At 41.7% G+C, this 24,050-nt stretch overlaps 2 protein-coding genes across 2 annotated transcripts in view; one reads left to right on the forward strand and one right to left on the reverse strand.

The window, feature by feature from the left end:
* Nucleotides 1-8,045, forward strand: part of nvd (cholesterol 7-desaturase nvd) — a 121,417-nt gene extending 113,372 nt beyond the window's left edge. Inside the window, exons 4-6 of the mRNA XM_070279921.1 lie at nucleotides 7,419-7,527; nucleotides 7,575-7,748; nucleotides 7,808-8,045. Coding sequence (XP_070136022.1) covers nucleotides 7,419-7,527; nucleotides 7,575-7,748; nucleotides 7,808-7,966 — 442 coding nt within the window. The 3' untranslated portion in view covers nucleotides 7,967-8,045. The remainder of the gene's footprint in view (nucleotides 1-7,418; nucleotides 7,528-7,574; nucleotides 7,749-7,807) is intronic.
* A 15,129-nt stretch (nucleotides 8,046-23,174) lies between these two features.
* On the reverse strand, nucleotides 23,175-24,004 carry LOC138926312 (uncharacterized). The gene is made up of 2 exons (XM_070279995.1): nucleotides 23,717-24,004; nucleotides 23,175-23,633 (listed from the first exon to the last, which is right to left on the reverse strand). Exons 1-2 carry the CDS (start codon nucleotides 24,002-24,004, stop codon nucleotides 23,175-23,177), a joined length of 747 nt encoding a protein of 248 aa, XP_070136096.1.
* Nucleotides 24,005-24,050: the final 46 nt, after the last annotated feature.

A 24,050-nucleotide genomic window follows, 5' to 3' on the forward strand; every position in this document is an offset into this window, starting at 1 on the left:
AAGGGTAGGTGGGAAAGGTGCGCCATCTCATTGCACCTCAGTTGAGGTTTCACATTCAGTTGAGTGTATTGTTTTACCTTAGTGCATTTAAGTTTAAAGATCGGCAAACAAGGACCTTTCCAGAGGCGAAAAGATCAAAGAGAAAAGCCCACCGTTTTTGTGCCCAGTGTTGAATCCGTGGAGGTGAGGATGTGCGGCGGGTCAGTTATGAATTCTTGCCAAGTTTTCTTTTTCGTGATTAGGCTAGGCAACAGGATAGATATTACCGGAACGGAGGGAAATTCAGGCAGACCCAAGAGGTCGGAGCGGATCTGAGGGACTCCGGAAGCCCACGGCGCAAAGCAGCAGGAGCAGCGTTCGTCGGAAAAGTACCAGTTTGGGGATTATAAAAAAAAATAAAAAATAAATAAATAAGAATAGATTGACCAAAACCGATAAGCTGAGGGGAAAAACAAAACTTGAGTTTGACTCGCTAGGCCCACCGTCAAACCCTTTGCTCGAGCGGGCGGTTTTGTCCCAACCGCGCTCGGTAGCGCATAATTTTTAGCGCCGCGGTAGCGCCGCGAAGCAGAGTAAAATTAATTAAAAAGACCAACAGTTTTCCGGCAGAACAGTGGCCCGAGAGTGACCCAGTGTACTTCGGAGGCATTCGGCGACCCCAGCGCGATAATCCAGAGAACTTTTTCATCGGTAAAATCGTCGGAAAATCGGTACCGCCGAATCTACGTGGGATTTCGGTATATGGATAAATAATCCATATAAATTTAATCTTTATTTATCCAAAGAAAATTCTAAGCGATTAGAAAGATATATGGAATGAGCAAAAAAAAAAAAAAATTTGGTTCGAAGTGATAGTGGGGCTATACCTAAACTTTCTAAAAAGAAAAAAAAAAAACAAGAAAGTAATAAGAATAAGAATTTCCATGGCCCCATAGTGCATTACATAATAGTGAATTTTCCTTGTTTTTTTTTTGTTATTGTTAAGTCCCAAAATTTTCAGCCACCGCACGTCCGTGAAAGGTCTTTCGACGATGGATTTACCAGTTCCGTGGTGAATGTGAATGTACTGACCTTACACAATATCAATTTTAGTCACAAAAAAAGTAAATGAGACCGAAAGAATAAAAAATTGGTAAAACACGGAATATTTCCTAAATATGATGGCCAACTTAAAATTTAAATAAAACTAAAAAAAAGGAAATTTTAAAGTAATTTAAATCCTCAAGTCAAAGTCGTTCGAACCATTTTGTTGGCAAATTTGTTCACTCATGTTCGAGCGTATGTTCGTTTACATGTTTGATGTAATTTCCATGTAATTATGTTTTAATATGAAGGTCTTGCTCATGGCTTGGTTTATTTCTTTTAGTAAATCTTTTAATACATTTTTATAATGTGCTTAGTAACTCTATTTTTTTGACCCGACATAACAGGCCCCCTTGAGACCGTTGAGGTAGGGGCTATTATTGACATCATGGGTTCTGTCCCCGGGATCTTGATAGCCACAGGTTGGGTGGGCAAACAAAGCCTCGCAACATCTGAGGTCGTGGACGCTCGACGGTAGAGACCGATGCGAGGGAACCCTCTTATCTATCTTCCCTAAATCAATTTTCCAGATGGCCTCTTACCAAGAGAAGCTTGCCCCATGCACGCAGTTTTTTTTTATGTTGATAATGAGCAAAGGCACCTTGGGGGGTGTGGCAAGAACACCACCCCAATAGCTGGCGAGCTAGAGTCGGAAGATTTGATGTATTGCGTGCGGCACCCCTCCCAAATTTGACACCTCGCCTAGAGCTTGAATTTCGTATTATATACGACTTTTAGCCCCCAATCATTATTATTAAACTATATTGGCCGCGACGCCGTTGGAAGAATCTTAGTACTCAAGCTGTGGTCCTTACTAGCTGGTTGTAGTTTGAAATTCTCTGTAAAGATATAAAAAAAAAACCGTTTGCAATCACTAAGGCAAACTCACATGGCATCTTTTCCTCGTCGGTTGCCTCCGTGCGGCAACTACTACTCGAGGAACTCCTCAGCCAATTCTTTTCTGGTTCTCGTAGGAACGGCGATCCGTACAACCATCGTGACTCAGGTCGACGTAGCGTTGGGGACTGGTTTTTGGTAGTGCGCATCCCAGCACCCAGGGCTACTTCCGTCAAATCCAGGATTTCTGCCACCCGGTTTTCAACAAACTGCTTATACCCCCGCCGATGTGTGCTGCATATCCAGTGCAGCACGGTTTTTGAATCCGTCCAAAGTACGCATCCGTTAATCTCAATACTGTGTTCCTGTTTCACAGCGTTCATCACCAGTGTCCCTAGCACGGTCGCTTTAAGTTCCGGTCTACGGATTGACATCGCCCTCATCGGAGCACATTTCGTTTTGGTACAAAAGAAACAAGCCTGCCCATTGCCGTTTGCGAAGGTGGCCAGCCAATACGCCGTCGCAAGAACGCGGGCTGGCTGGAGTCCACGAAGACGTGCAGCTCAAGTGCTCTTACTCGTCCAGTACCAAAGTAGTAGCGGCGACGCCAAAGCTCTCTTACATAGTTTATCTCTTGCCGCCAGTGATCGAAAGCTGCGGTTAGCTTGCCTGGCAACGACTGATCACAGGTGGTCTTCTCCGCCAAATCTCTAGCATCGCGTCAAACGTGGACATTACAAGGCTAAGACATGACTATTTCCTTTTGGTAGGGACGTGTTTCTTGCTAGGAACGTTGCACTGAATCTAAAGTCATCTGTATTGGCCGGATGCCAATACATGCCCAATTCTTTCTGCTCGGATTCAGTCCACTCGACGTTCTAGTTGGTTCCTTGCTGTCTTGGCACAGATTGAATACCTTGCATGTATTTCTCTTACCCGTCTGCGAAGCTGTCTACATAATCGCCCTACACTTATGTATACATAAGTGGTACTCATCTATGGCCAGGACCGCCCGGGAACCAGTGCACATTGGGCGGAAGCGTAAATTTTTTGGCATAAAATTTAAAATTATTTTGTTAAATTTCTTTGTTTTTTTATTTTTATTGTTCTGTTTAATCTTAAGTATGGAACATATTCATCAAAGTATGTAGAATACTGTTTAAAGTTTCAAAATTGTGTTTGTGTTTGATTGTTTGATTTTGATTAGAATGTAGAACTATAAAAAAAATGTTTGTTAAAAAAAAGGTTTGTAATTCAAAATAAATTTAAAAAAATTAAATCTAATAAGTACAGGAACCATATTTAGTAAAAGTTGTAGTTCTTTTTATTAAAAAATTTAGTTATGTAAAAGTAAGTAAAAATGAAAATATGGCCCACTGTAGATGTGTTACATACGAACGAAAATTTGTATCTTCCGATGGAAAGTTGACCATCGGAAAGACATAGAAAAGAAAATAAAAATCTTAAGATATGATTATTATTACATATTATGATATTAAGTTATGATAGTTATGATTTTACAGGCTATTATTAAAATAAACCTGGGGTGTGAAAAATGGGGTGTCAAACCCCAAGCCAGATTCTTGGCGGAGGGGCTTCTATCTGTAGAAAAAAGGGTAGGTGGGAAAGGTGCGCCATCTCATTGCACCTCAGTTGAGGTTTCACATTCAGTTGAGTGTATTGTTTTACCTTAGTGCATTTAAGTTTAAAGATCGGCAAACAAGGACCTTTCCAGAGGCGAAAAGATCAAAGAGAAAAGCCCACCGTTTTTGTGCCCAGTGTTGAATCCGTGGAGGTGAGGATGTGCGGCGGGTCAGTTATGAATTCTTGCCAAGTTTTCTTTTTCGTGATTAGGCTAGGCAACAGGATAGATATTACCGGAACGGAGGGAAATTCAGGCAGACCCAAGAGGTCGGAGCGGATCTGAGGGACTCCGGAAGCCCACGGCGCAAAGCAGCAGGAGCAGCGTTCGTCGGAAAAGTACCAGTTTGGGGATTATAAAAAAAAATAAAAAATAAATAAATAAGAATAGATTGACCAAAACCGATAAGCTGAGGGGAAAAACAAAACTTGAGTTTGACTCGCTAGGCCCACCGTCAAACCCTTTGCTCGAGCGGGCGGTTTTGTCCCAACCGCGCTCGGTAGCGCATAATTTTTCCTCGCCGCGAAGCAGAGAAAAATTAATTAAAAAGACCAACAGTTTTCCGGCAGAACAGTGGCCCGAGAGTGACCCAGTGTACTTCGGAGGCATTCGGCGACCCCAGCGCGATAATCCAGAGAACTTTTTCATCGTATATAAATTTCAATCCATATAAATTTAATCTTTATTTATCCAAAGAAAATTCTAAGCGATTAGAAAGATATATGGAATGAGCAAAAAAAAAAAAAAATTTGGTTCGAAGTGATAGTGGGGCTATACCTAAACTTTCTAAAAAGAAAAAAAAAAAACAAGAAAGTAATAAGAATAAGAATTTCCATGGCCCCATAGTGCATTACATAATAGAGAATTTTCCTTGTTTTTTTTTTGTTATTGTTAAGTCCCAAAATTTTCAGCCACCGCACGTCCGTGAAAGGTCTTTCGACGATGGATTTACCAGTTCCGTGGTGAATGTGAATGTACTGACCTTACACAATATCAATTTTAGTCACAAAAAAAGTAAATGAGACCGAAAGAATAAAAAATTGGTAAAACACGGAATATTTCCTAAATATGATGGCCAACTTAAAATTTAAATAAAACTAAAAAAAAGGAAATTTTAAAGTAATTTAAATCCTCAAGTCAAAGTCGTTCGAACCATTTTGTTGGCAAATTTGTTCACTCATGTTCGAGCGTATGTTCGTTTACATGTTTGATGTAATTTCCATGTAATTATGTTTTAATATGAAGGTCTTGCTCATGGCTTGGTTTATTTCTTTTAGTAAATCTTTTAATACATTTTTATAATGTGCTTAGTAACTCTATTTTTTTGACCCGACATAACAGGCCCCCTTGAGACCGTTGAGGTAGGGGCTATTATTGACATCATGGGTTCTGTCCCCGGGATCTTGATAGCCACAGGTTGGGTGGGCAAACAAAGCCTCGCAACATCTGAGGTCGTGGACGCTCGACGGTAGAGACCGATGCGAGGGAACCCTCTTATCTATCTTCCCTAAATCAATTTTCCAGATGGCCTCTTACCAAGAGAAGCTTGCCCCATGCACGCAGTTTTTTTTTATGTTGATAATGAGCAAAGGCACCTTGGGGGGTGTGGCAAGAACACCACCCCAATAGCTGGCGAGCTAGAGTCGGAAGATTTGATGTATTGCGTGCGGCACCCCTCCCAAATTTGACACCTCGCCTAGAGCTTGAATTTCGTATTATATACGACTTTTAGCCCCCAATCATTATTATTAAACTATATTGGCCGCGACGCCGTTGGAAGAATCTTAGTACTCAAGCTGTGGTCCTTACTAGCTGGTTGTAGTTTGAAATTCTCTGTAAAGATATAAAAAAAAAACCGTTTGCAATCACTAAGGCAAACTCACATGGCATCTTTTCCTCGTCGGTTGCCTCCGTGCGGCAACTACTACTCGAGGAACTCCTCAGCCAATTCTTTTCTGGTTCTCGTAGGAACGGCGATCCGTACAACCATCGTGACTCAGGTCGACGTAGCGTTGGGGACTGGTTTTTGGTAGTGCGCATCCCAGCACCCAGGGCTACTTCCGTCAAATCCAGGATTTCTGCCACCCGGTTTTCAACAAACTGCTTATACCCCCGCCGATGTGTGCTGCATATCCAGTGCAGCACGGTTTTTGAATCCGTCCAAAGTACGCATCCGTTAATCTCAATACTGTGTTCCTGTTTCACAGCGTTCATCACCAGTGTCCCTAGCACGGTCGCTTTAAGTTCCGGTCTACGGATTGACATCGCCCTCATCGGAGCACATTTCGTTTTGGTACAAAAGAAACAAGCCTGCCCATTGCCGTTTGCGAAGGTGGCCAGCCAATACGCCGTCGCAAGAACGCGGGCTGGCTGGAGTCCACGAAGACGTGCAGCTCAAGTGCTCTTACTCGTCCAGTACCAAAGTAGTAGCGGCGACGCCGAAGCTCTCTTACATAGTTTATCTCTTGCCGCCAGTGATCGAAAGCTGCGGTTAGCTTGCCTGGCAACGACTGATCACAGGTGGTCTTCTCCGCCAAATCTCTAGCATCGCGTCAAATGTGGACATTACAAGGCTAAGACATGACTATTTCCTTTTGGTAGGGACGTGTTTCTTGCTAGGAACGTTGCACTGAATCTAAAGTCATCTGTATTGGCCGGATGCCAATACATGCCCAATTCTTTCTGCTCGGATTCAGTCCACTCGACGTTCTAGTTGGTTCCTTGCTGTCTTGGCACAGATTGAATACCTTGCATGTATTTCTCTTACCCGTCTGCGAAGCTGTCTACATAATCGCCCTACACTTATGTATACATAAGTGGTACTCATCTATGGCCAGGACCGCCCGGGAACCAGTGCACATTGGGCGGAAGCGTAAATTTTTTGGCATAAAATTTAAAATTATTTTGTTAAATTTCTTTGTTTTTTTATTTTTATTGTTCTGTTTAATCTTAAGTATGGAACATATTCATCAAAGTATGTAGAATACTGTTTAAAGTTTCAAAATTGTGTTTGTGTTTGATTGTTTGATTTTGATTAGAATGTAGAACTATAAAAAAAATGTTTGTTAAAAAAAAGGTTTGTAATTCAAAATAAATTTAAAAAAATTAAATCTAATAAGTACAGGAACCATATTTAGTAAAAGTTGTAGTTCTTTTTATTAAAAAATTTAGTTATGTAAAAGTAAGTAAAAATGAAAATATGGCCCACTGTAGATGTGTTACATACGAACGAAAATTTGTATCTTCCGATGGAAAGTTGACCATCGGAAAGACATAGAAAAGAAAATAAAAATCTTAAGATATGATTATTATTACATATTATGATATTAAGTTATGATAGTTATGATTTTACAGGCTATTATTAAAATATCTAGATCTAAATCTAGATATCTGATACACTATGTCCTTAGATCACGCATACAGGTACCATTTAGTACGATGATTTTTTCACTTACATTAATATTAACATGGAAACAAACTTTAAATCAAAAATAATGATCGTTAATTTTTTTTTTTGGCTCAGATAAGATTATTTTTGAATTATTTCTTTTTGCTTAGAGAAAAATGAAAATTTTGTCATTTTTAAAATAAAATTCCTTACAAATTTTATTATTTACTGTTTCTGGTATACATAATTGTGCTTTGGATGGAGAGAGAGAGCCCAATCAATAGAATTGATTTTTGTAATTTTTTAGTCTTGCTAACCTATGAAAATTAGGATATTCATTCAAGTTTTATAATCGATTTAAATTAAATACAATATTTTTTTTTAAATATATACATACTATGCAAAAAAAAAAATAAATTAGTACTTACATAAATTTGAGCTGATGAAAATAATATTTCCTTTTTTTAGTTGGATGCCATCAAAAAATGCTAAGCATTTAGCTGAAATCAAACTTAGCCATTCCTTACAAATATTTGGACGATTTAACTGCTTTCGAATGGATATCTCAGGCTTGCAGGTATGATGCTTCAAAGTTTTTTAAAAATACTGAACGTTTTTTTTAAGATTGGTCCTTCATATGTTACCATGGAAATAAATTCGTCAATATTTGGTACATTTCGAATATGCCAAACTATTACACCAATTGAACCTTTATTGCAAAAAGTTATTCATAGATTTTATGGACCCCGTTGGTTAGCTCCGTTCATGAAAATCTTTATATGTGGAGAAAGTATTATGGTAATTAAAGACAACATTTAAAAAACCGACCAACTGTTGATATTTATTAATTTTTTAAGTTTCAACGCGACGTAACTATATGGAATCATAAAGATTTGCTTCCGAATCCAATTTTGGCAAAAGAAGATACAGCAATCAAACAATTTCGAATGTGGTATTCGCAGTTCTACACATGTAACAGTAAATCTCTTACAGATGAGACGACAAACCATTGGTAATATGGAGAGCTACCTCGATATAATAATCTTGTCTTAATTATTGTAGTTAAAATAAAAAGGCGTTTGTTATTCACAATAACTTTTATTTAATTTTTTTCAATTTCGGTACTTTTTATTCCCAGTATTTGTAGAGTACAAGGGTAGTACAATTGTTTTCGTGTTAATGTATGTAACATAGAGAAGTAATCATCTCCGACCACATTATGTATACATACTCTTGATCAGCATCAACAACGAGTCGATAAAGCCATGTCCTTCCTTTCGTAGGCTGTAGGCTTTAGTTCAAGTTTGTTTCAAATTTTTTGCTACGTTCCTTCCGCTTCGTTAAATTTTTAATTTCTGTAGCGCCAGTACAGAGAGGTTTTTTGAAAAACTTTTCTATAGGTAATTTATACCTGAAAAACGAATTTCATCCAAATTGATCGATTTTTTGAAGAGATATGTATGTATACCATTTCCCATGCAAACAGGCAAAAATTGTTAATGTGTGGATCTCGAAAACTTTAAAATATATAACTAGAAGAGGTAGACAAATGTTTTAATGCCATAATGTTCCAATGGCTAATCTACACCTACAAATAACAAATCAATTTAAAATCAAATCAAAAACTTTACACTTGTAGTTTGCTTCCCCACCGAATCGGAAGTAGTGACGTAGGAAGTAGGGGGCCTTGGTTGTTTTTTTGGCCAAGCGCAAAAGTATGAAACAACAATTTTTGCTGACAATCCAAACCGTTAAAGTTTAAACTTTAAATCTTTAAATTGCGGTGGGAAGAGATGAGTACCGGCATTAATAAAGTCAGGAAAATTGACGATAGCCGTTTTTCTTGGTTTTTATTCCCTTAATTGCAGTGTACGGGAGTTACGCTAAAATAGTTTTAATGTACTGTATATATAATTAATAATTATTAATTATAAAATTTATTCATATTGAAACAGTTATAATTTGGCGTTAAAAAAAATTGTGCATTCAATAAAAAGGATGCAAGCAAATCCATATTCTGCATGCAGAATAAAAATTCTTTTGGAGTTTAAATGAACTAATTCGTCTTTGTATTTTGGTGCGGATTAAGGAAATTTGAAAAAAAAATGTGTAATGCCTTCGTTTTCTTTCCCCTCAATTGGCCAATTTTGAATCACAGAGCGCAAGGTCCCGTATGTTCCTCATATGTCCCGATTCCTCAAAAACAACCATGACCTTGTTTGTTAGGCCTTAAAAAACCAGTGGTGTGGCAGGAAGTTGGTGGCAAAAGCAGTGTGATGGCGAGCGAGCCCACCTGCCAGTGCCCGGCACTCAGCGGAAAGGTACGTTACAGAGATTTCCCAAAGCCATTTTTTTGAGTAGCTAACGAAGGCAAGATACCTCGAGACATGTGGAGATGGGTGGGAGCCACCTAACCCCCGAAATGTTTCGATGACCCAGACTCAGCCCAGGGAACCAGGCTCAGTCCCAGTCTGTAAGAACGTGGGACATCCCTTGTAAGCACCCAGCCAGAATCTGAATTCCGAAAACAATCATGGCGCCGGGCCAGATTCTCACCATGCTCCAAAGGTGTAATCTAGGTGAATTGACGAGTGTGGAGTGAAGCTGGAGCAGATGGAGGAACCCACCAACCAGGTGTTCTTCATAATAAATAAAGAATCGCTATTTTCTGTTCTGTCGGTTCTGTCGCAAAAGCAGCTTAAATGGCTAACCCTTTGTGTCGCTGCATGGCAGCTAGTCGGATGGATGACTAGTAATATCTTCCTCCTTCCAAAGTGAACGGTAGTGTTTTTGTGTGCACTCCCTGTATGATAAATCTTAAACCGTATTGCTTCGTAACTTAAACCGTATTGCTTTGCGTGTGCAGTGGTATATTTGGAGGCGAATTAATAGTTTGTTTAATTTCAATCTAATCATAACTCGGCTCTGCTTCTTCCACTTTTTTTATTTTTTTCCTTGTACAATAGAGCTTTTTTCTCTATTTTTGAATTTTTCCTTGCTCACTTCAATCGCTCTCTTCAAACCTCCCGCTTTGACTCTTTTTGGTTCGAGGTTTATTGGTTTCAAACTTTTTATAAAAGATATATATAAAAAGTTTGAAACCAATGTACCTTGAATAAATAAATAAATAAAATGTAAAATGTAAATGTAATGCAAATTTAAATAATAAAATGAAATTCAAACTGGTCTGCTCAATGATGTCTTGTTATAAGACAATCTTCTCATATCTCATATCTCTGACCACCCCAAGGTCTTGAACAAAGAACAACTCGCCGTCAAAATTTCTTAACGCAAATGAGCAATTGTCCGATATATCCTCCGTGGAATCCCTCCAAGTGATACCAAGGGTCCAAGTGAATGAAACCCCAGTATAGTAGTATAGTATAGTAAGTCACCCAAACGAGTATAGTATTCCATAGTCCGGACCCCCGGTACCGACTGATGCTGTGAGTCCTCAATCGAAACATATATTTATTTCTCGGATTGCCCCTGATCTCAATTTATATCAAAGCAAAACAAAAGCCGATATAAAGGTAGAGAACATAGCTAAATTTAAATATAATTATATACGGCGCACGTCTTCATTCAAGATTTGTGTGCCCGCGCTGATGTTCAAGACGATTTGTTCACCCAGTTTTTTGCCAGAGGACATTTTCGCCCAGGAACATCAGCCTAGTACTGTAAAGAAAAAAGTTGTAAAACCCGTGGGAGTGATACTTCCCAATATTAAATCCACGGACCAACCTTCCGTTCTTCATCGTTCACTAATCCAAAAAACTAATATCGTCACTAACACTTACCTATCAGAATACTAAGGGGCTAAGTAGCAAACTCCCTAAACTATATTCTGATATCCCATATTAGAGCCTTGAGAGAAACTTGATCAAAACCGGATATTACTTTGTAGTAATGTATAATGTACATTACTATATTATAATATATACCTCCTTTATCACTTATCCCGCACCATGACTTTGAAAATTCATCAGCGACCTCTAATCAGGCCATTGACGAATTATTAAAAACATTATTCAAATAACTTATTTTCTGTCCGTCTTTCTCTTAAAATAGCTTGTAATCAAATCTTCTAGGGGTCAAACCAGTTTATTCGCCAGGCCGGGATAGAGTACCAGGCTATGTGCAAAATTACTTTGCCAGGGCTCTGTGCAAACCTCTTCAAACACTTTTCAACTTATCTTTGGAAACCTCGAATTCCCGAATTCTTGCCCCCTTTTTTGACGAACTCTGTATTACTCATGTATGCAGATGATGTTAAGCTTTGTCTTTAATACAAATCTGCTTCTGCCCAATGCAAGCTTCAATCTGATCTCAAAAATTTTCAAAAATAGGGTTTAGAAAATGATTTAAGACTTAATGGATCAAAATGCAATCCTATGTCTTTATATCGTTCTTTCCCTTTCCAGGCTACATATTTTCTGTATGGGATTGCCTTATTTTCCTAAATTAACTCAGGTTAATAATCTTGGTTTTCTATTAGAAAAATGAATTTAACGACCCCTAGTACTGACTAAAAAATTAAAGTCTTCTATTACTTAGAAAAATAAGAAAAAAAATAATTATAAAAGAAAGAAAAAGTTCAAAGTCCTTAGGAGGATTTGAACACAGAAAAATTACACATAGAGTAACTACTCTATGCATTACGCTACCATTCTTTCTCCATCTGCGGCAATTAAAAAAACTATTTGTTCTACCAACTACCACATCGGCGCATCAAAAACAGAAACGAGAAATTGAAGTTGAAATTTGGAAGCCAAAACATTTTTACTCCGTCGTGCGAGCAGTCACACATACATACAAAGGTTCACATTTTTGTTGACGGATACATTTAAAGAGTTCTAAAAATAGAATCGTGTGCATGTACATTCCCCCCTCACCAACAAGCTCGACGCAAAAAGTTGACCGTTTTGGGCCCTAATGTCCTATCTATGAACTTTATAATCTTTGGTACAACACACTCTCTTAGGGTCTTATGTTCGAACTACAATGGTCTCTACCCTATCATCGCTCTTTCACATAAAAAGCAATTATTTGAAAACATGTAAAGCTTTTTAGTTTTTTTCCGCCGTTTCGTTTTTATAAGAGGAAACACTGGAGGAACTAAAAAAAGCGTCAACCGTTACCATTAACGACCGAGCAGTTTGTTTTTTGTAGCGGATCAGAGAGCAATCGTGGCTATAAATATAAGTTTATGGAAAGGAAGGAGTAACGGTAATGGGCACGATCCAATTTAGTATTAGGGCTCCGGAAAAGGGATTCTAGATCTATAGCTTTGTAATTTAGCTCATCTGTTGTGGAATGCGAGTTTCCAATGACGCAGCTATCACACTGCCACATTAAGTTCGGAATCAATTTAATAGGCTCAGAGTGCCAATCGACATAGGCGTTGTTCCCTTCACCACTGCATTCGATGCAAACGAGAGGCGTCATGAGGCGTCAGAACGAGAAGTTACGTACAGAAAACTATAGGCAAGTTAAATATATGTAATAATTTCATTCAAGCATAAGTTGCCAATTATTAATTTATCTAAAGCAGTGCTCGGGACCCCAATACATTAATATGATATTAAAGCATTAGTATTAGTAACGAAAAGCAGAAGGTAGGCTGTGAGCATGATGTTTCACACATTTATACTGTGTGTGTGTGTGGCAGACCTCGGGCAGAGAAATTTCCTATGCCTGCGGGATAGGTCCGCGCCGACCACTGGTCTAAAGCTAGCAAATAGTTCTAAACTAAGAGCTATCGTAGGAGCCATATCAGCTACTGCCTTCGGCTCGCAGATTGCACATAATATTTAATTTAATACTTAAAAATAATACACTTATTTCTTAAGTGTGAGAAATGGTCAGTAACATTTTCATTCGGGCTTTGACCAGAAGGGTCTCAGTAAGACATAAGCCCATATATTTTTCTCAAATTTGATTACTGTTTGTCTGATAAAGTCAAACTTTTTTTAAAAAAAGGAAGGGAGAAGATCGGATATACCATATATACATCCCAAGTATTGGAAATAGTTGGCCGATATTATAGATTAAAGTTCCTTATTGTAAAAAAAGTCCCAAGCTTATATTATCTTAACACCGAAATTGGGTCATTTCCAATTATTTTCCGTGTTCTATAGGAACTATTAGAGTTAGACGCCCGATCCCGTCAGTTCCGACAAATAAGTTAACAATGCAATGAGCAGGTGATCTGAGGTGATCTGAGCTAACAGCACGAAGACGAACGGCACATGAAGTCTTACGACGGGTGCTGGTCGTCGGCCGCGATCTGTGCGAGTTAGGGTTACGATTAAGCCCTTCCTCTCTTATGTTAATTAGTTCTGAGCTGGCAGGCATAGAATAAAGGCACCCCTACTAAGGGCTCCGTACTATTTTGTCAATCACCGCTGTTTAGGTGAGGGACCGTTGTGCCGCTCAGCTGTGCATAACAGAGCATTCGCGCTGAAGAGCGCATCCGCACTCCCCCTCTGTGCACTCTCTCTCGCTCGTCGGCCGTCGTCGATCGTCCGTTTAGTTTTCTAGTTAAGTTTTAGTCTCTTGTAAGCAGCGAATAAAGCTGAAAGCTGAAAAATAAAGCTTTTTTCCGGAATCTTTTGCGGCAGCAACGCCCCCCTACAACATTTTGATCCTTCGAGCCGGATAATTTTTATACCCTTGCAGAGGGTATTATAATTTTGTCCAAAAGTGTGCAACGCAGTGAAGGAGACATCTCCGACCCTATAAAGTATATATATTCTTGATCAGGATCACCTCCTGAGTTGATATGAGCATGTCCGTCTGTCCGTCTGTCCGTCTGTCCGTCTGTCCGTCTGTCTGTTTCTACGCAAACTAGTCTCTCAGTTTTAAAGCTATCGTCTTGAAACTTTGCACACACCCTTCTTTCCTTTGCACGCAGTATATAAGTCGGAACGGCCGGGATCGGCCGACTATATCCTATAGCTGCCATATAACTGATTGATCGGAAATGGTATAACTTTGGTGTTTTTAGAGTTAGAGAGTTCAAATTTGACATGAGAGCTATTTTTGGCAAAATAATACGACATGCCAAATTTCATAAGGATCGGCCGACTATATCTTATAGCTGCCATATAACTGAACGATCGGAAATGACCCAACTTTCGTGTTTTTGAAGATAGAAAGCTGGAACTTGGTACAGATTATATTTTTGGCCAGTTAATCCGACCTACAAAATTTCATTAGGATCGGCCGACTATATCCTATAGCTGCCATATAACTGAACGATCGGAAATGACCCAACATTCGTGTTTTTGAAGATAGAAAGCTGGCACTTGGTACACATTCTATTTTTGGTCAGTCAATCCGATCTACCAAATTTCATAACGATCGGTTGACTATATCTTATAGCTGACATATAACTGAACGATCGGAAATGGTATTTGGTAGAAATATCAACTTTCGAATTTTTGAAGATAGAAGCTTGGGACTTTTTTTTAGATTCTTTATTGTAATTAATTGGTTTTATTATGATGTAATCATAAGGATCGGCCAACTATATCCGATGTTTGCGATATATATCCGGTTATAGCTGCAAGGGTATATAAACTTCGGCTCCGCCCGAAGTTAGCTTTGCTTTCTTGTTTTTGGATATTTTTACCAGCAGATCCCGGCACTGTTCCGCCAAAAGATAAGTACGACATTTGTTCGTCTCCGTCTCTCTGTCGGTCTTCAGCAGTGGTCCGAACATTAAATTTCGTTCACACTGCTGCCAGATTTGTTTTTCCTTCCGTGTCAACTCCGAGTGAAGTCCGAGTTTTCCGACACAACGGCAGTTAGAGATTGTCTACTCTTCTTCGTCTTCAAATTCTGCAAATTTTTCCATCCGTCTCCATTTTGTGTGCTTCGCCATATTCCTCGCCGTTTTTGGCCTCTCCGTTATCCATTCGCTTGCCAACGGTCGAGGCATATGTGCATCCATATACATAAATACACACATACATTTTTTTTGTTGCAATTAATCCGCAAAAAAAAAAAGTGAACAGTGAAATTGTGTGGTGACAAAAAAGGGCATAATTAATATTGGCCAGCCGGTGTGAATTAGTTCCGGAAATTTCCAAATTCACCGAACAGTCCGCCGCTGTCGTAATATTTATTTTTTTTCTTCGCCAATTTTTACCACCAAATAACTTTTCTGCTCCCCCACTGTAGAGGTAACAGTCCACTTATCAACGCTCTACTGTGCCTACATATGCCCCACATGCCCTTACATATATCCTGCACTTACATGCATGTCCATTTATTTCCAAATATTTTCTGCCTCCAATTTCAGAAAATGTACAACTGATAAAATTAAATAAAAATAAAATTTTCTTAAAACCAACAATTATTAACCGCCATTCCACTACAAATCCGTGATTGTGTCGCTTAAATTCTCAACCTAGCCCCCGAAGTAGCCGTGTTGTGTTTTTTGGTGCTTTTTTTTCTTTTGGGGCGTACGACCTAACTTCAAAAAAAGGAATCTATTAAATATAAATTTATATATTTCTAATTATAACCACCACAATTTATTTAATTATTATTTTCCGTTCGAGCGAAGGGCCAGTTTTGTTTTAAGGCACCTTTCCGGCCACTCAACAATTAAAGTCGAAAATTATTAATAATTTAACTATCAACCTTCTGTCCGAGTAGAGCTGCGGTTTCAACTCCACTCTTCCGGCTCCATAATTATTAAATCCGACAATTAGTCAAAAATTAATTAATATTAATTATTTATTTTTCTTTTTTTTCGTGTTAGATTAAAAAGAGGTTAGGTCCTACAAGAGGACCTCTCCCTTGCTATCTACTGATGTGCCCAAGAGTGTGCTATTCTTCCTGCGGCGGCTCGCAGTCCCATCCAGATTTACGGATGAAAGCTACGAGTCTGCGTGGAGCGATCTCCGCGAGGTCTGTTAGGTCCGTGAGTGTTGCTGCGCCCAAGAATTTGAGTCGGCTGCGCCCCAGCGCAGGGCATTGCCACAGGAGGTATGCGACTGGCTCTTCCGCTTCTACATCCCCACGTCTCCTGCAGTAGTCATAATGTGGCACCGCTCGTCTAGCCGCGTGTGCTCCTATTAACCAGTGTCCCATAATGTCCTTGACTGCCAGACTACAGTCCTGCCTAATAAGGGCGATAAGCATCATTGATCTCTCCCTAGAGCGGATAGGCCATATCATGCGTGAATTCCTGCAGTTTTGGAGATTTCTCCATTTTCTCAGTGATGCGCGGTCAAAGTGATCCCTGCATTTTAGCCTACACGTAGCTAAGGGGATGCCTATTGGTTCCTTCTCCGGGAGGAGAGGATTGGTAGTACCTGCTCTTGCTAGTTCGTCGGCGGCGCAATTACCCTCGTGGTCCCTATGTCCGGGCACCCATATGAGGTGGATGTCATACTGTTCTGCCATCTCGTTAAGAGATCTGCGACAGTCATTTACTGTCCTGGAGTTGGATGAGAATCCTTCAAGGGCTTTGAGAGCCGCTTGACTGTCTGAGAAGATACAGATTGTTTCTTGATTGACAGTAAGTGCTGGGGAACTAAGTGCTTCCCTATTACTTCTGCTTGGAACACACTACAGTGGTCGTGGAGTCTTAAGGACTCATTTAGACACAGCCGTTCGCAATGAAAACCGCCTCCCACATGGCCATTCAATTTTGAACCGTCTGTGTAAATATGGAGGGAACCGGCTGGTCCCGGGATTTGCATGGCCCATTCCCCCTTGTTAGAATGGAAACCTTGTATTTTAAGGTGGAATGATCAACAGTAACGCAGTAGTCTGTAGCCCTCGTTGGCGTGCAGTGGTGTAGGTCCAACTTGGTATGTCCATAGTCGGTCCTTTTCCATATGCCCGTCTCGCGTAGCCTAATTGCCGATAGCGTTGCTATCTTGGCCCCCATTATCTCTACCGGTAAAAGGTCGATTATGAAGTCTAGGGCATCAGTCGGTGTAGTACGTAGGCTGCCTGTGATACAGACCTCCGCCATTCTTTGCGTTTTCCTAAGTTTCTCTCTAATTGTGGAGTTTGTGAGAGCAGGCCACCAAACCCCCACCCCGTAGAAAAGGATGAGTAACCGCTGTGTAAAGCCATCTTACAATTTTTGGGGACATTCTCCATTTAGGGCCAATGGCTTTTCTATCCATAGTGTTTGACTTCCAGTCCAGTTTCCTGTCTAGCGTAATCCTTAGGTACTTGGCGCTACCGCTGAGGGTGAGTGTTTCTCCTGATAGTTTTGGAAGCCTTCAAATTGGTATTTTGTACTTCCTGGTGAAGAGGACAAGCTCGGTTTTGGATGGGTTTACACCTAGTCCATTCCTAACTGCCCATGTTGAGAGGACCCTAAGTTTATCCGTCATGCGGTCACATAGAGTCTGGGGAAATTTCTCAGAGAAGTGCGCCTCCTTGCGGAGTGCCTCTTCTGACGTATCTATGAATAGATTCTCCTCCTAGTGACGCCTCAACAGTCCTGTTTACCAGGATCTGCTTTATAAGGCGTACGGATTGATTGTCTTTTCCTAGGCCCGTCAGCGCATTAATTATCGAGCTTGGTAGGATGTTGTTGAACCCACCTTCTATGTCTAGAAAAGCAATGAGTGCGTATTCCTTGTCACTAAATGCCTTTTCAACGAAAGTAGTGATCTCGTGGAGTGCCGTCTCCGTGGATCGTCCCTTCCTATACACATGTTGTGATCCCGAGATATCATCTGGGTTGATAGTAAGATTAATACGGAGGCTGATTAATCTTTCCATTGTCTTAAGAAGGAAGAACGACAGGCTTATTGTGCCTTGGGTATAAATACGACTTTCGTCCGCAACCACATTGCGGCTACGAAGCCTATTCTGAAAATTGCAGAGAAAGCTTTCTTGACCCAAGACCTCAGATTGGGTCCGGCTTTAATTAGTTGAGCCGGGACAATGCCATCTGGGCCTGGGGATTTGAAAGGCTTGAAGCTATTTATCGCCCAGCTGAGATACCTGTCACTCAATAGGTATTCAAGTTGGTTAGGGAGTGACAAATTTTCCCCTGTCTCTGCGTTTCCAGGGTTGTTTCTTCTAGAGAGCATCCCGGGAAATGTGCCTCTGTGAGAGCCTTTAGGGTTTCTTTGCTGGACGATGTCCAGTTACCTTTCGAGGTTTTAATGTATTCTACGTCTGGTGCAGTTGTTGCGAGGACCTTTGCAGTTGTTGCGAGGCCTCTGATGTTTGTTGAATTTTTGTGCAGAATTTGGTCCAGGCATTCCTTTTTGCCTTACTTAGTTCTTTGTTAAATTTCCTAAGGTTCGCTTTACACGTCTCCCAGGCTGTCTCCGCGTTTGTCTTACTGGCAAAATTAAAGACTTTGCGGGCCTTTGTTTTAAAGGGCGCAAGTGTTTGCGACCACCATGGTGGTTTCCATAAAAGCTTTATTGAATGACCTGGAGCACGCTGCCGTAAGCGTGTCCACCATGGTATCCAGAGCTTCCCTACTGTCAACGTCCCATGTTGGAGGTTTCCCCAAGGAACTTTCTAGTTTTTTCCTGTATAACTCCCATTTCGCTTTTCTCGGGTTGCGTACCGTTAGTCGATTAAAGTTCTTAAAATTAACCACTAATTCTATGTATCGATGGTCCGAGAAAGAGTGGTTCTCTGGGACTCCCCATCTAACAATCTTGTCTGCTAGGGATTCAGAGTAAAAAGTGATGTCAAGTACTTCCCTTTTGTTCTTGACTATGAAGGTGGGTTTTGTACCCCTGTTACCCACCAAAAGATTAGAGCCTAGGATAAAGTCGAAGATTGACTCACCCCTCTCGTTCGTGTCAGTTCTTCCCCACTGATGATAATGGGCGTTAGCATCGCAACCTATGATCAGGTCGATCTTGTGCTTCTTGCTCTCTTCCACCAGCTGTTTGAGTAGCGGGTGCGGGGGGAAGTCCTCCTGGTCGTGGCCCATATACGCCGAACATAACCTTAGAGGGCCATTTGGGCTCTGAACGTGGTCTGAAATTGGGTAGCAAAGGTTAAGGTTCTTGTTTGCGAGGATGCAGGCTCGCCTTTTACCTGTTGTATCGGCTTTACAGAGCCTATACTCCGACGCCCCCAACCCAAGAATCCTGTTTCCAAGGTTCCAGGGTTCCTGGATGAGGGCCACATCAGCTCTACTCTCGGCGAGTTGGAGTAGGAGGGCAGCTGACGCCGCTTTACTGTGATGTAGGTTTATCTGCAAGATTGTCAGGAACATTCTTACAATTCTCCACCACAGTAACTTCTGCCTCCGTCTCGGAGCTCAGCAAAGAGTCCTCCTCTATTCCGACTCCACTAAGTGCCCTTGCCAAGTCGCTTTCCTCCGAAGTGTACCCTTCCAGGATGTCCTCCTCCTCATCCGACATTCCTTCCGGGTGCCCCTCTTCGGTCGGCTCCTCCAAGTCTGGCTCTTGCGTGTCTGCCTTCAGCCCGATACCTCCTGGCTTGGTCTTCGCATCGGATTTGTAGATACGGACCGAAACGTGTTCAAATCCGTACTTCAGCCGGTGCTCCGACCTTTCCAGGGCTTTTACGGTCTCCTCGTTGAGGATGAGGACGACCTGCCTCCGCAGTCCCACCACCTCCTCGACCTTGGCGACTCTCCAGTCCGCCGTGGAAAGCGTCGGATTGCACATCCTAAGCATAGTTAGGATGGTCTTAGGATAGGCTGGCTTTTCTGTGAGCTACATGTGCTCCCTTGGTTTACTTGGGAGCTCCTCCCAGTCAACCGCCACCAGCTTTGCCCCGATGTAGACCTCTCCAAGCGATGCTAACATTCGCTAGTAGGTCTCTATCGATAGCGCATCTTGGCAGGCAATTACCATGGCGCTACCCTGATACCATCCTGCGTCTTCGCATTCTGGTGGGGGTCCTCCGCTCTGCAGCATCTCTTCCACGAAGCGTCCATGCAACTCGTTGACCACTCGTCGCCAAAGGTCCTTGGGGATGAGCCCATCCTTGGAGCCCTTGTCCAGGACGCCAATTAGGGTTCTTCCCTTCGTCACCTCAGCGAACGAGCGGTTGGGCGGCTGCGGCTGGGCCTTCCTCTTCTTGGCCTGGGGGGCTTCTTCTTCCGTAGACCTCTGCCTTTTCGCGCTTTGCGCGATCTCCTTGGCACGGTCTGACCCAGCACGTTTGTTTGGATCCAGCCTCGCTCCCGCCTTTTCCGGATTAAAATCGGGCAGGATCTCCCTTGCCCACTTAATGATCTCGGCCTGGTCCGGGATGGCTTTGGCCGATGGGTCCGCCCTCATCAGAATGAAGGCTGATCTACTCCTATCTTTATAAGAGCCTTTACGCTGCATTGAGTGAGACGCTCCCGGACCAGGGTTAGCCTTAGGGGGCCCGCCGGTTGGTTTAGAGGTTGACCCTGGGGTCTTCCTCTCCACGCCGTTCGGTGGTCCTATGGCTAACCCCGCTTTGGAAGAAGAAGCCTTGGCAGCCTCCTCCACACCGGCGCGTCAGGGAGTGCCAGCATCCATTAGCCAGCATCCTTGGCAGAGACATGACCTTACCGGGACCTGTTACCAGCCGCCCTCACGTGGAGAGTATAGTCGCACTACCAGCGGTGTACACAGTTACGGCACGCAATTGCTTGCGTGTAGGTCCTGTAGTATGCACATATATTGAATACCCACTGTACCGAGAGTACTTAAAGGGTGCGCACTGTAACACTTTGTTGCACTATTTACATAATCCAAAGTCCCGGTCATAAACCCAAAGTGGCCGAAATATGAACCGATCGTTAGTGTCGGCATAATCGTAACAAACGGTCAGCATATGCATACCCCTCGTGCCTCCACTTGAGAGTTCATAACAACGTATATTATTATATTCCTTTATACATAAGTACATAGCCGTCTCTCTGCCGCCGCCTGCGAGCAGCGCTGTTACGAGACTTACTTAGACTTAAAAAATATTGTAAAAGAACAGACCCAACTTGATCGTTGGAGCGGCACCTCAGCTGCTCCTTCTAAATAAAAACCTAAAAATAATCAAACCACGGAGTTATCCTATGACATGGCGACCGTGACAGCGATGGAAGGATATGGAAGGACATCGAAGGACATCGAGGGACAAGAAGGACACACCGAGAAGGACCCAGGAGGATAAAAAAAAAAATTAAAACAAAACATAAACTGGAAAAAAATCTGAGTGAGTAGAGTGAAAGCAATGGGAAATCGCGGAGGAGTTGCGAAAAAAATAAAAAAAAAGGGTAGCACACCTAAAGTGGCTACTCTACGTAAATACTCCAAAACTGCAAACAGAACTTGATTTTCTGCAAGAACAATTAATAAGTAATAAAAATAAACGCCCGAAAATTCCCGCCAGTCACTCACTGCCAATAAGAAAAATTATTGAAAAACTAATAACAACAAAACCTCCATCACCCAAGCCATTACCAAAACTTAAAAAGACATGCCCGAAGGATTGCCCTGGACCACTGGACAGCCCCCACTGCAACCACACCTGTGCGAGGACCGGCACCAGTAACGCCTGAGCCCAAAAGGCCCCGGACAGCAGCAGCAGCAAATAGAGTGCGGGAATACGCCACCTCCTGCACCACCGAAGGGAACGTCAGCGTAGCCAAACCGGCGACGACCAGCTGACGTAGAGGGAAAAAAGGAAACCAACCGAGCTGAAAATTTTTTTTTTACTCATGCACTGCGTTGCATAATTTTTTTTTTAAGCTAAAAGGTGTCGCCAGGAATCTAATCGGTAATGAAACCACAATTACTGAGGTGATTGCTAGACTAAGAAGCAACGTCAAAGGCGAAACTGTTGAGGTATTATCACCGAAGCTGATGAATCTACAGCAGCGCAATACAACGGCTAACCAATACACACAAGAAATTGAGCAGATGACGAAAGCCTTAAAAGGTGCATATATATCAGATGGTTTAACGTTAGAGCTAGCCTGAAGTTATTCCATGCAGCATGCAGTCAAAGCAATGACTAAAAATTGCACAATCGATAAGGAAAAACTTATCATGCAAGCTGGCACCGTCTTATATTATAAAAATCATCCACAGCGCGGCTCAAATCGCGGACGTGGAAGTTAAAGAGGTAGCTTTCGTGGTAATCACAATAACTAAAACCACAATAACTACAACAACGATAATTACAACAACAATTATTAAAATAAGAAAAGAGTGCAAGGCCCATATAGAGGAAACTATAGAGACGGTGGTAACTGGAACCGAGGCCACAATAGCAATAACCAAGGCAATGTTAAACCAAAATAATAACCAAATCACATCGGAAAACTTCCAAAACCCTTTAAATACTCAAATGAACAACAAATGAAGTCAGAGTTCACACCATTAATCTCAGCCAAAATATATTCGTTTCATTTTTTAATGTAGCTACTGGGAAAGAACTTATCTTTTTAATAGACACAGGTGCAGACTTTTCCATTTTAAAAGAAAGTTCGGATAACTTCCAAAACATCAAAGATGATTACATCATAGACATAAAAGGCATAAGTCAAGAAATAATAAAATCCAAAGGTTTAGTTTCTATAGAGATATAGACAACCTAATACATAATTCCATAATGGATGAAATAATAATAGGCATCGACTTTATCAAAAAATACAACTGTCAATTAAACTTCAAGCCATCTGAAAATTGGCTTATAATTAAACCCAATAATTTAAAATTTGCAATTAAGTACCAACAGCTCATAGTTCTGGCAATAATTCAATACTTCTGCCAGCAAGATCCCAAGTTATTCGGAAAATTGAACTTAATTCAAAAGAAGACAGTGTATTAATTCCAAATCAGGAAATTCAACATGGTATTTACGTTGCAAATACCATAGCAACATCCAATAATGCCTTCATAAGACTTGTTGCGGGAATTCGAAGTTTTTTAGCGCCGCCCGAGTAAAGACGCCCGTGTAGATAATTGTTTATTGTTTTCTTCATTTATAACAGGGCAGTAGCAAGGGCTAACAGTGGTGCATTCGGTAACCACTCTTTCACTCCAAGCAGTGATAGCAGCACTTTAAATTCCTAGTGAATTAATAGTTGTACAATTCATAATCAAAACTTAATTCTATATTCTCCTTTTACGTCCGCTTCCCTCGAGTGTCCAATAGAAAAGATAGCTTAGGCACATGGTTACCGGCTGAGTTAACAGAGATTCAACATCCGCTTAAACTATCGGTTCTGCAACTTCGGCGTTGCCGGATGCCGCAGGAGCAGTTTTGCTATCTATCGTAACACTCCCCACTTGTATATTCCGCCAGGGAAACTAAACTACTCTCGATAGATAGAACTGCCAGCTTCGTCGCGGGTCTCGTATAAACGCCAGATTGGGTCCTCACCGCGGCGCTCCTCACTTGACCGTCCGAGCTAAGGTTCACCTTCAGGATTCTTCCTTTCGGCCACTGGCTACGCGGTTGTCCGGGATCGCACACATACACGATATGCCCTTCTACAAGAGGCTTAGCCTTTTCGCACCACTTGGTCCGCCTAGTGATCACTGGCAGGTATTCTTGAAGCCATCGCCTCCAGAACGAGTCCGCCAGTTGTTGTGATTCCATCCAGATCGTCGGTCCTCTTCCAGTTGAGCTTCCAAGCAGGAAATGATTCGGTGTCAGTGATTCTTCGTTCTCATCTTCCAATGGAATGTATGTTAGGGGTCGCGAGTTGACGATCGCCTCCGCCTCATAAGAGTGGCTCTCAGCAACTCATCCGAGGGTCGTTTGTCAAGGAGGATTGATTCCAACGCCGTCTTCACGGAACGCACCAAGCGCTCCCATGCCTCACCCATGTGGGGAGATGCGGGTGGAATGAACTTCCATGTCATCTGGGGTCCAGTGAACTCGTGAGAGAGTAGATCCTTGTCCACATCTTCAAACGCCCTACGCAACTCCGTGCAGGGTCCTTGAAAATTGTTGCCGTTGTCGCTCCAGAGTTCCACTGGGCACCCTCGTCGGGCCATAAAATTGCGCACCTCTAGATGTGTTGCCCTTGTAGAGAGGCAGGTGAAGAGCACGCCGTATCGTTTCTCTGAACTGCGTCTGACCCGCACCATCAGGCCCAAAGTAGTCCACACCCGTGTAGCTGAAAGGTTTATTAAA

This window comes from Drosophila bipectinata, chromosome 3L, assembly GCF_030179905.1.
Source record: "Drosophila bipectinata strain 14024-0381.07 chromosome 3L, DbipHiC1v2, whole genome shotgun sequence".
Lineage (NCBI taxonomy): Eukaryota > Metazoa > Arthropoda > Insecta > Diptera > Drosophilidae > Drosophila > Drosophila bipectinata.

Coding starts and splice junctions, on each gene's coding strand:
- LOC138926312 (XM_070279995.1), bottom strand. CDS start 24,004: ATGGTGCGGGTCAGACGCAGTTCAGAGAAACGATACGGCGTGCTCTTC. Junction 23,634..23,716: donor GTGAGGCATGGGAGCGCTTG/GTGCGTTCCGTG, acceptor CACTCTTATGAG/GCGGAGGCGATCGTCAACTC.